The 12,257-nt window shown below is 35.1% G+C and overlaps 1 protein-coding gene across 1 annotated transcript; it reads left to right on the top strand.

The window, feature by feature from the left end:
* The first annotated feature begins 183 nt into the window (after nt 1-183).
* On the top strand, nt 184-9,900 carry LOC113084335 (ras-related GTP-binding protein D-like). The gene is made up of 7 exons (XM_026254813.1): nt 184-587; nt 2,771-3,066; nt 3,146-3,345; nt 3,438-3,552; nt 5,573-5,715; nt 7,487-7,635; nt 9,123-9,900. Exons 1-7 carry the CDS (start codon nt 464-466, stop codon nt 9,272-9,274), a joined length of 1,179 nt encoding a protein of 392 aa, XP_026110598.1. The 5' UTR covers nt 184-463; the 3' UTR covers nt 9,275-9,900.
* Nucleotides 9,901-12,257: the final 2,357 nt, after the last annotated feature.

The raw sequence follows: 12,257 nt of genomic DNA on the forward strand, positions 1-12,257 counted from the left end.
TATATATATATATATATATATAATTTTATTATAAACTATTTAGATTTTATTTTGCTATTTGGTGTAATTTAGCAACAAGATATTATCATAATCTCACTAAATAGATAGATAGATACACGTTCTCTAATGTGTCCTTATGCGACCAAAAGACTACATCTCCCGAGATCCATAGCCATCGCTGGAGTCCATGCAGAGCCTGTTTGTTTGGTGAAGGGAAGGGAGGCGTCTTCTGCTCTCAGTCTTCTCTCACGAAGTTCTTCTGCAGCGCAGCTCTTGGTTCTGTGATGATAGTGATGAATAGTCACAGTGTGCTGTGATTCCTCACGCAGGCGGGCTGCTATGTGTGTGTCACAGAGCTAAAGAGCGAGGGGGGAGGTGAAAGTTCACCATGGCTTGGCCATATCAGGTGACAATGTGGAAAAGTTTGGCTGCCGCCTCAGATTAAATTTCTCAAACTCGGAGAATGACAAGCGAACAGAAATACAATGAAGCGGACGGAGAAAACGAAGCGCTGTTGTTCGATTATTATGACGATGATGATGTTTTCGACACATTCACTGACGGAGACTGCGGCTGTGATGAAGGAGGTTAGGGGGTAGTTTTAATTTATCACCCATAAATAAGGGATTATGTGTGTTTCATATGTTTCTGAACGAACGCTAAGTATAAATCCTTTGCAAAAAAAGTTAATTTGATACTTCAACAAAACTGGGGTAACTTGATAGCCAGCGGTGTCATAAATGAAAAACATTTTACATGAAAGTGTCCTTGTTACACATGTTACCTGTACCGTTACTTATAATAACAATAAAGTATGCATAATTACATGTAGGCTAGTTAATTAATATTACTCAGTACTTAAATGTATAATTAGACTGTAACCAGGACACCTTACTATAAAGTGTAACTAAATAATCCATTACATAATAAAAGCTTGAGATTTTTAAGTTTGAGATCCAATATAAATTTATTATGGTTATGAAAGTAACCCCAATCATTTAAGTTTTTTTGGTTGGAAACTGGCTGTTAAAATATTCATGAGGGATTTCTTAATAAACTTTTGTAACTGGATGTCCGCCAGTGTCATTAATAAATAAATACAAATAAATATTTAATGAAATATTCTGAGAACCCATAAAATGTGTTACAGTTTTGAAAGTAACGCTGATAAGTTTGGGAACTAAGGTGTTTTGGTGGAAACTGTGGTAAATATTTGTGAGGGGTTTATTAATTATGGTACAGTAAAACTTGCTAACTCTGCATTAGCCACCAAGATCATAAAAATACAGCTACTTGAAAACAGTTATGTTTTTTAAAGTACCAACAAACCATATTAACTACAGTACTTTGGAAACTGAAAGTTTGGTGGATATACAATGGTAAATATTTACAAGGGGTTTATTAATAACAAGTGTGCACACATTTGGTTTCTCACTTGGTTTTATTTAAAAATGTCTAAAAGATTTATAACTCTATGGATTTGTGGCTTTTACAATGACTTTCATAGTACCTTCAAGTTTCACCTTACGGCAAGATTTCTTAAAAAGCAGGTCGATTTGTAAGTTAGGCATTGATTACAGCTCATTGTTTCTACACAACTTTAGATGCAATCTATGATTGTCAGCTCAGGGTTTCCTTGACTCGATTTTGGCCATTGTTTACCAATTGAACAAACACTAGTATTCCTTCACTCTGTGGTGCCGCCGCGGTTGGACACTTCGGTAAACACTGCAGGATTCCTGAGGCTATATTTTGAGACTAGAAGTGTCCCTCAGTCTCACCAAATGCAGTTGACACTCCTCGGCTGAGAGCTAGCAAGGTCACAGTCATCAAATCAGCTGCAGCATGTGATATGAAGGAGTGGAATGCCAGTGTAGGCTTTGCCCACAACTCCACACTCATGCTCTCCAGCAGTCATTCTGGTAATATGATTCAAACCGAGGGGATTAGTATGCCATTTCTCTTTTCACTTTGCTACACGTCTTATTGGAAGTATATGAACTTGTAACATGGAAGTGTGTGGCCGTGTTCAAACCTCTTTTAGATGTTAAAGTATGTGCAATGATGTATAAAGATACTGATTTGAAATTAAATATAAATGAGTTATTCCAATGAGTTATTTCATGTCAAAATGTTCTGTCTCATTTGAAAGAAAAAACTTGACATTTTCAGGTTTGTGTAAACATTAGAGCCAGCTGCAATTATTTTCAGTAAACATCAGAGCTGTTCCGTTTAGAAGAGACCTCATGCAGCTCTCCTTCTATTAAACATTAGGTGAACTTTAATTTTGGAGTTGGCTGGTTATTATTCAGTTGAATACATGCTTTTTCTTTTCAAGCTTGGGACCTCACATCTTACTGTTTTGTCCAAATCTGCAGCGCACTGACTAAAGTGATTAATAACCTTTGTTGGCTGATGACGACATGTTAATCAGGTGTTATTGTGTACCTCTGTAGTCAGTACCTGCAGGACATGCCGCTCTCAAGGGCATAATGTGCTGGTTACTGGTGGTTACTAACCACCTGACAGATGTGACATGCATGCAAGACAACCAGAGAGACTGAAAAGAATCATAAATAGTGTGTGTGCATGTGTGTGTGTGTATTATATATAAAGTGACTCTAAACTTGTATACAATAGTGGAAGTTCTATTATAGCTGTCACTAGCAGATTGTTTGAATGCTAAGTTTGGTGTACCATTAACCAAATATGGCTTGCATATAGTGATTTATGATTCTCAGGCAGTGTTTCTGTGTTTTGTGTTGTACAGTGCTGGGCTTCAGTGATCCGTTCAGCAGTGAGGTGAAACCTCGGATCCTGCTCATGGGCCTGAGGCGAAGCGGCAAGTCTTCCATTCAGAAAGTTGTATTCCACAAGATGTCACCCAACGAGACGCTCTTCCTGGAGAGCACTAATAAGATTTGTCGGGAGGACGTTTCCAACAGTTCCTTCGTCAGCTTCCAAATCTGGGACTTTCCGGGTCAGATTGATTTCTTCGACCCCACATTCGACTATGAGATGATATTTCGCGGCACAGGGGCTCTCATCTTTGTCATAGACTCTCAGGTGAAATATCTGTCTGTCTGTCTGTCTGCCAATCTGTCTGTTTTCTTAAAAAAAAAGCTACAAATATGTTACTGTGTAGGATGATTATGTGGAAGCATTGAGTAGGCTTCACCTCACCGTGACAAGAGCCTACAAGGTCAATCCTGACATCAACTTCGAAGTGTTCATCCACAAGGTGGATGGCCTTTCAGATGACCACAAAATTGAGAAACAGAGGGACATACACAAACGAGCCAATGATGATCTAGCTGATGCTGGGTTAGAAAGAATACACTTAAGGTTGGTATCATAATAACAGATCAGATATTATATGGCATTTTTGAAAATATCAGATGTTGGATTTGTGATGTGAAATGTATTATTTCTTCCAGCTTCTACTTGACAAGCATCTATGATCATTCAATCTTTGAGGCCTTCAGTAAAGTTGTTCAGAAACTCATCCCTCAACTTCCCACCCTTGAGAATCTGCTCAACATTTTCATATCTGTGAGTAAATCTAATAGTAATAGTTCACTGTGTGGCCCATGCACCTCTTTATATCTTGTTTTTTTGGCATGGATAACCAAAGTGAATCTCTGATCAGTACTTAGTGTTGAATTAATTATGTTCTTGCTCAATGACTGACCAAATAAAGGCACAGTAATAATGAATTACCTTGAAGAGTGAAGAGTTTTCACTATTATGCAAGCACATGTTAAAAGAATGTTATATTTGATGTTTTTTGTTATTAATTTTCATGTAAACATGCAAAACCAGAAAGCATAATTTTCTGCCTGTTAAGAATTATATCTGGTCACATTCAGCCATTAGCATAGGTACATTAGCACTGGCCTGTGATTTGTGTTTGCAGTGAGGTATAATGGAAATAATATTCCTAGTAACATCATGATCACAAAACACATTATTATTTATTAGGATCTCTCTCAGACACAATATCAATTTATGGTGCTCATCTTTTATGTTGATCAGGAGTTTTTTACATTAGCCATCGGGTGGCAGCAGAGGGTAAATTGACGTGGTGAAAAGACTGCTCCATGAGTAAAATAACTGAGCAACTTTTAGATTTGATTTTATGAAGACTGAAATCTCTCAACCATCTTCCATGCAATGCATTGTGATAAACAGATTTAATCTGTTTTTATACATTGTCTGAACTCATAGAACAATTCAGATTTACACTTGGTCTGTGTTCCTATACTGTGTAAATATATTTAGATAAATGTGTGTTACTATAAACTTTGTATTAATCAAAGAATCCTGAAAAAATTTTCTTCATCACCAAATCAGGGTATTGAAATTATTTCTGAGGAATCATGTGACACTGAAGACTGGAGGAATGACAGCTTTAGCTTTGCCATCACAGAAAAAAAAACATATATATATATATATATATATATATATATATATATATATATATATATATATATATATATATATATATATATATATATATATATATAGTACAGACCAAAAGTTTGGACACACCTTCTCATTCAAAGAGTTTTCTTTATTTTCATGACTGTGAAAATTGTAGATTCACACTGAAGGCATCAAAACTATGAATTAACACATGTGGAATTATATACATAACAAAAAAGTGTGAAACAACTGAAAATATGTCATATTCTAGGTTCTTCAAAATAGCCACCTTTTGCTTTGATTACTGCTTTGCACACTCTTGGCATTCTCTTGATGAGCTTCAAGAGGTAGTCACCTGAAATGATCTTCCAACAGTCTTGAAGGAGTTCCCCGAGAGATGCTTAGCACTTGTTTGCCCTTTTGCCTTCTGTCTGTGGTCCAGCTCACCCCTAATCCATCTGGATTGGGTTCAGGTCCGGTGACTGTGGAGGCCAGGTCATCTGGCGCAGCACCCCATCACTCTCCTTCTTGGTCAAATAGCCCTTGATGCCTTCAGTGTGACTCGACAATTTTCATAGTCATGAAAATAAAGAAAACTCTTTGAATGAGAAGGTGTGTCCAAACTTTTGGTCTGTACTGTATATTTAAATAGAAAACAGTAATTCAATTTTTAATAATATATCACAATATTGTTATTTTTACTGTATTGTAATCAAATAAAACCATAAAAACTTTTGAACAGTACAGTAGTGTAAAGTATAAATTCAAATCTTTATAAATGTTTTTGTTTTTTAATCATTTAACATCTGCTAAATTAATAAATGTAATTGTAAAACAATTTATAAAAAGTACAAATATTAATGAATATAATTGCAATTTAAAACTTTTACACTGTTAATGTTTTAAAAACAGCAGTTGAAAAATTCACTCGTGAAGAGTCACATAACTTGGGAAGATGCTTTCTAGTCTTTCAACAGCTTTTATAGAATTAGATGCATTTTCTAACAACAGTACTTGCAATGCAGTTGATTACGTGGTTGTGCAACTCATTTCCACTTCAAAGTGTTCTTAGATAAGATGTCCTGTTCTGCTGCATTTCTTAAGAATAACAGCTGACCCCTAACCCTGTCCTGCGCTCTCATTGCAGAACTCAGGGATTGAAAAGGCTTTTCTCTTTGATGTGGTCAGTAAGATCTACATAGCAACCGATAGCAGCCCGGTGGACATGCAGACCTATGAATTGTGCTGTGACATGATAGATGTGGTTATCGACATCTCGTGCATCTATGGGTGAGTGACACCAAGTGACAATCCCTCCACAGTCACATTACGCTACAGAACATGGTCTTATTCTGTAGACATGAAGCAGAATGGCAAGTCTTGCATCTTCTCCCACTATAATTATTTTGTGCCATACAGTACATCCAAAAAAGTGCACAATAAAATGTAACACCCCACATGCAACCACCTTGTTTTCCTATAGCCGTTGTTGGCTGGGATTTAATCTTTTGTGGATTAGTAGCATAAAACTCGGGGATATGTAAATACTGGCTGTAAACATTGGAAGGGCAGAAAGCAGCACCTCCAGCGCCATTGACCCAATTCATCCTGTAATTTGACGGGACACAGTGGTCTGGGTAGGTACAGGAATGCAGGGCTGACCCAGGGCCCCACATATGTCAGTTCACAGTGGCCTGCAAGAGCAGATGGGACACCTCATTACTTTCTGATGAATAGGAGAGCAGGCAGGACAGTTAACCCTGTGAAATTGTAGCCTTAGTCTGTAACCGAGAGGATTGTTATATATTACCCAAAAATGTATGTTTCCTGATTATTTACTTATAACAAATTCTATTTGTCAGCCAAACAGAAGTGAAGGTTTTGGAGAAAAGCATTTCTACATCTAATGTAAGTGAACGGCGCAACGTCGTAGACCATTTTTGACGGTTATGTGGATTACTTTGAAGCTGCCTGAATATGGATTCATATCTCTTCTTCTCCTCCAATTTGTTCGACACAGTTGATTTTGACTTTTTTTTTTTTTTTTACAGTGTGAAGGGTGCTTGACATATAATCTTTGCGGGTTCCTCTTAAACCAAACTACAAACATTTGTAGTTCATTCATTCATTTATTTATTTAATTGAAATAGAAATGGTATGAAAATTTACTAGAGACACTTATTTTTCATGTACAGTAGATTACTTGCTCTCTAAATATGGATTTTGTACTGTTCAAAATAGTCTACAATGAGCCATGTTCACATGCATTAGATGGAGAAAAATCCTGGAATGTTTTCCTCCAAAACCTTAATTCCTTTTTGGATGTAAAAAGAAAGTCATACACATCTTATATGGCTTGGGGGTAAATAATCATAAAAATGTTCCTTTTCGGCTCCTGTAAGCCACAACATGGTCATGTCAGTTCAGCCCATTTCGGCTTGACAGCTTGTGCATTAATTCGTAGTATATGGCTTTTATTTGGATTTGGCGAGCTGCTGTGGAATTAATTTCCGCAAGCCTTGTTTGTAACTCGTTGAAATAAATAAGTCGCTTATTTGTTCCCTATTCATCATATTGACATTGATTCGTGATCTCCGTTTCAGGAAGCTCCAAATTACATGCTTTATTATGCCGCCTCAATTTGTTCATCATCTTTTCCGTACTTTCTTTTTTGTGTGAAAATATTTATATATTTGTAACATCCATGCATAAAAGCATAAATTTGCTATAAAAGCGGGGGCTTATGACAGGGCATCTGCTCATTTTGATAATTATGAAATGAATCAACATCTGTTCCACACTGCACAATTTTTCAGCTGTATGCAGTCTGTTCCTAAGCTGAACTGGGAAAGTGTCTTCCTGATGGAGCAGTAATTCACGCTGCTCAGAGGAAGCTGCCCGTCAGGGACATGTTTATTATGTGCATTCATCATACAAATTGAAGGACAAGTGCAAAAAAAAAAAAAAAACAGCATGAGATGTCTCTGGAACTGCAGAGAGCAGGGAAGACGCGATGAGAGATGCTTGTCTTTTGTTTTTATAGTTGTTGTTTTTCATATAGGTTGACTGGAGATGAGGCAGGAGCTCCCTATGATAAAGAATCTATGGCCATTATCCACTTAAACAACACAACGGTCATGTACCTAAAAGAAGTCACCAAATTTCTTGCCTTGGTGTGTTTCATCAGGGAAGAGAGTTTTGAGAGGAAAGGTAGGCTTTCTGGACATGTTGCAAACGTGATTGGTGTGATTATTGTTTATATCTTTTTCCAGGGCTTGTTGTCAAATGCAGAAGTAGTCTCAAGGGCTATCTCAGTAACATTTTGGTGTCAATTATTAAAGTCCAATTATAAAATACCTGTTTTCCCCAGCAGCAGTTTTCCATCATCTAGTTTTAATATCAGTTTGTTTAATATTTTATATACCACTGTTCAAAAGTTTGGAGTTGGAAAGTTTTTTATTATTATTATTATTATTATTATTATTATTATTATTATTAATACTTTCACTCAGTAAGGATGCATTGATTTGATCAAAACTGGCAGTTACAGTAAGACATTGTTACAGAAAAAAAATACTATTTCAAATAAATGCTCTTCTTTTGAACGTTCTAGTCATCAAAGAATTCAGAAAAAACGCATCACTGTTGGTGTTTTCAACACTGAATAATAAATAATTAATGATTATTATTTTGATTAGAATCATGTGAAACAGAAGACAGGAGTAATGATGCTGACAATTCAGCTTTGTCATCAGAAATAAAATGCATAAACTAAATTAAAATTAAAATGACTTCACAATACAGTTTTTTTTTCTCTGCATTTTCGATCAAATAAATGCAGCTTTGGTGAACATAAGTGACTTGAAAAACCTGAAGAAGCTCATAAATCCCAAAACTTTAACAGTAGTGTAAATCTACATGTGTTTAATAGAGTAAATATTTACAATTGCTTTATGTACACTTTATATGGTATGTTCCTATACAGAAATTGGCTGAACAAATACAAAAGTAAAAAATGTGATATCTATAAGATTAACTATACTTTTTAATGCAAAATGTTAACTATTAACGATTCCCGCTAAAAATTCTCATGCAGCACATACAATAAAGACCTAAAGCTTTTGCCTACAAGCTGTTTTTAGCAATTACTGCTACACTACATTCATCTTAAATCGGTCAGAAAAGAACCTGCTGGTGTAAAGCGCCACTCACTTGAGAGAATGGGATAATTAGTGGAATCCTTGGGAGGCTAATGAAGATTGAAATATTCATGCTAGGAATTACTAAGGGGGTTAGGGAGAGTATCATGAGCAATCATGTTAGTCAGCGGGGAAAACAAGGCATTTTATAAAGGCGTAGATTTGCACTGGGTCCTTGGATGACATAAATGTTCTGCATCATAAAGCAATATATATTTTAGTCATATTTTCACACTATATTTAACTGAACTTATCAAAACTCTAACTCTTTTATAAAAAGGTAAATCGCTAGGGAAGCTGGTTCTTTATTTCGGTTTAAATTGAATATTATATCAGTTGAAGCGGTACTTTTTTGGTGGGGGATCAAAGCTAAATGACATATCTTGTTATGTGCGTCATAATCTTAATTCAAAGTGCATTTATGCAGTGATCCAATTTTGGAATGGGTCAGACAACTTTCCTGCCGCAAGCTAATTAGGATTGTCTTCGCTCACACAGGACTTATCGACTACAATTTCCACTGTTTCAAGAAAGCCATAGAGGAGGTGTTTGACGTGCGCTTGAAAGTGCAGAGGAGTCGAAAGCTTCTGAGCCAGAGGAGGTGGAGCAGGCAGACTGTGCCAAACGGGACTCAGGTGCCTCCTCACTGAAGAGCACTGAAAGCTCCCTGGCCTGTTAGAGTCACTCCAGGGTGAAGGCTTCACACAGACTACGCTTGTGCTTTGAATTTTCTTCAGGGCCATTTCTTGCTCTTCAGCAATCCAAAATGGTGATATAGATTCCGTTGTGCGTTAAATATCTTGCACAGCTAACTTAGCTGTCCATGCAAAGTTGTAAAGTAAGCAACTTTTTTGTTGTTTTCAATAATATTTTTTTACTCAATCAATCAACTGTGCTTCAGTTTCTGGCAAAATATATGGTAAAAGCCATTTCCAAAGTACAAGTGCAATGCTTTTGTCGTATTTTTACAGTAAGGCACAAACATCTCATTTAACTTCAAAATGCACTGTAGAACTAAAAAGTATTTTATTTAAAAAAAAAATGTATTGCTTAAAATTAAAAAATAATTCACCTCTTTAGTCCATAGTTTTTATTACCCCTGCAGAAGTATTTTATTTTTTTGCTTTGTCATTTATGGTTAAATAGCTATTCAGTTTCACATATTTTTTCTTTATTTACTTAAAATCATAATTTAAGTTTGTCAGCAACATTTTCAGGGATTAATCGCATCCAAAATAAAAGTTTTTGTTATTATATATGAGTGGACTGTTTATAGTTTATATGTGTATATAAATGCACACATTTATGTATATATTTAAAAAAGTGTTGTGTTTATAACACTTAAGAAAAAAGTGTTATGTTTATATATTAAACATATTTATTTATAATATAAATTATATGAATTTAAATATATACAGGTATATGTCATATTTTCTAAATATATACTGTATTTGTGTGTGTATATATATATATATATATATATATATATATATATATATATATATATATATATATATATATATATATATATATATATGCAGTACACACACATTATTAGAAGAAAAACTTTTATTTTGGATATGATTAATTGTTTGACAGCAGTACATGAAATATTTTGCACCAAACTAACTTAGCTGTCCATTTTTTTATGGTTTGCGAAGAATGCATTTTTCTTTTCTTTATTTTATAATATTTTTTTTACCTTTGAAAAATCTCCGCTAAAAGTTTGTCACGTTTAGACCACAAACATTTCAGTTATCTTCTATATACATTGTAAAATAAGATTTATTTTTTAAATAAAATAATAATTGCTTAACATGAAAAAAATATTATTATTATTTACCCCTGTATTTGATTTTTTGTATATTATTTGATCTCAATTTTGCTTTTGTTTTTTTATTTCCCTAAAAATGTAATTTAAGTGTGTCTGCAACATTAAGTTAACATACAAGCATATGATTGGTTGTTTTGCATAAACCAGTGGTTCTCAATCAAGGAGCTGGGACCCATAAGAGGGCCTCAGCAAACTTCTTAAAAGACTTAAAATTATTCAAATGAATTATTATTATAAAACAAATAATATTAATATTATAATTAAACAGCTAATGCCATTTCATTATTTCCCCCCTCAATAACTATTGATAGTTTCTGTTTGCAAACAAAACATTTAATTAAAACATTTTTTCACAATTATAGCATAAATACTGGAGAAAAAATATTGTATATAAAAATATGTTGGCCAATTCAAAAAGGTTGAGAACCACTGGCATATAAAGTATACATTTTATGCATAGAAATGTATGCTATTTTGCAGAATATTTAATTATATTGTTTAAAAAAAATGTAAGTGCTTTTGATAAAAAAAAGCATCTTTCTTTATCACTCACAGAATTTATTTCACTACCACTTAACTAACTTAATATTCAACGTAGTTCAGATTTCATTATGTCTTGTTGCCAAAATGATTCTTATTCTCACATTTCCAAGTGCAAGAAGTGTTGATTGACTCACAAACACTTTTCCCTTTCCAGGCCATCCTCACTTAGCTTTTACTCCCAAGGAACAATTAACTTCCTTGACATCACAGGAAGTACAAGGTCCCAGCTCCGCCCTAGCGCTGAATATCATGTGACTGATTTTTAGCGGTTGGTGTGTGTTGCCAGGGGTTTAATGCATGTGCAGTGGAAGTGTTAGAGCACCAGCCCTAATCCCAGGGAATACCTTTGCTTTGGCAATGAAGGCTGATGGGTAAATCTCATGAGGTCAGAGCTGCTTACGCAAGAGCTGCTCCACTCTGGATGGACAGTAAATCATCTGTAGTGAAACTACAATGTGTTATGTAAGACAGTTCATGTTTAGTATTATAATCTCTATCAGCGGGCCAAACACTATTTACTCTGCAAGAGCTGGGATGCATCTGTGACTGAGGGCTTTTCCTTTTGTGCTCATCTGTTGTTAAGGCACATGATCGAAAAGTGAAGAACTTGAACTTGAAGCCCTCTGTCTTATTGCGAATAAATTATAATTTAATTTAATAGCGTTCTGTTGCCATGTCAAACTGAGTGTAATTGAAATCTATCAGACGTAGTTCTCAGTCACAACTAGTCAGCTGCTATAGTGAACGTACCAATCAGAAGCTGTCATACAGGATTAGATTACTTCATGACTTAAGCTGTCGCTCCACATTAAGAAAAGGCTTTATGGGCTCTTCACAAGGTCTTCATTGATTGGGTGAAAAGAGAGCAGTCTTCATGTGAACTCATGATGTCATGAAGTACACATCAGACACGTCAAGTTACCCAGATACTTCTGCTCTCACTTATCCTAGTACACATACACAACTGATGGATTTTCAATGTATATTTAAGATGCCTAGCTTACTTTTTGTATTGCTTTTTATTGTGTTTTGTAAAACTTTACAATAATTGTTCATTTGTTAAAGGAACAGGTCATACATTTTTTTTATTTACTCACCCTCGGGCCATCCAAGATGTAGATGAGTTTATTTCTTCATCGGAACGGATTTGGAAAAATGTAGCTTTACATCACTTGCTAACCAATGGATCCTCTGCAGTGAATGGGTGCCGTCAGAATGAGAGTCTAACCAGCTGATAAAAACATCACAATAATCCA

The sequence above is a fragment of the Carassius auratus genome, unplaced genomic scaffold (assembly GCF_003368295.1).
Source record: "Carassius auratus strain Wakin unplaced genomic scaffold, ASM336829v1 scaf_tig00039942, whole genome shotgun sequence".
NCBI classification, from domain to species: domain Eukaryota; kingdom Metazoa; phylum Chordata; class Actinopteri; order Cypriniformes; family Cyprinidae; genus Carassius; species Carassius auratus.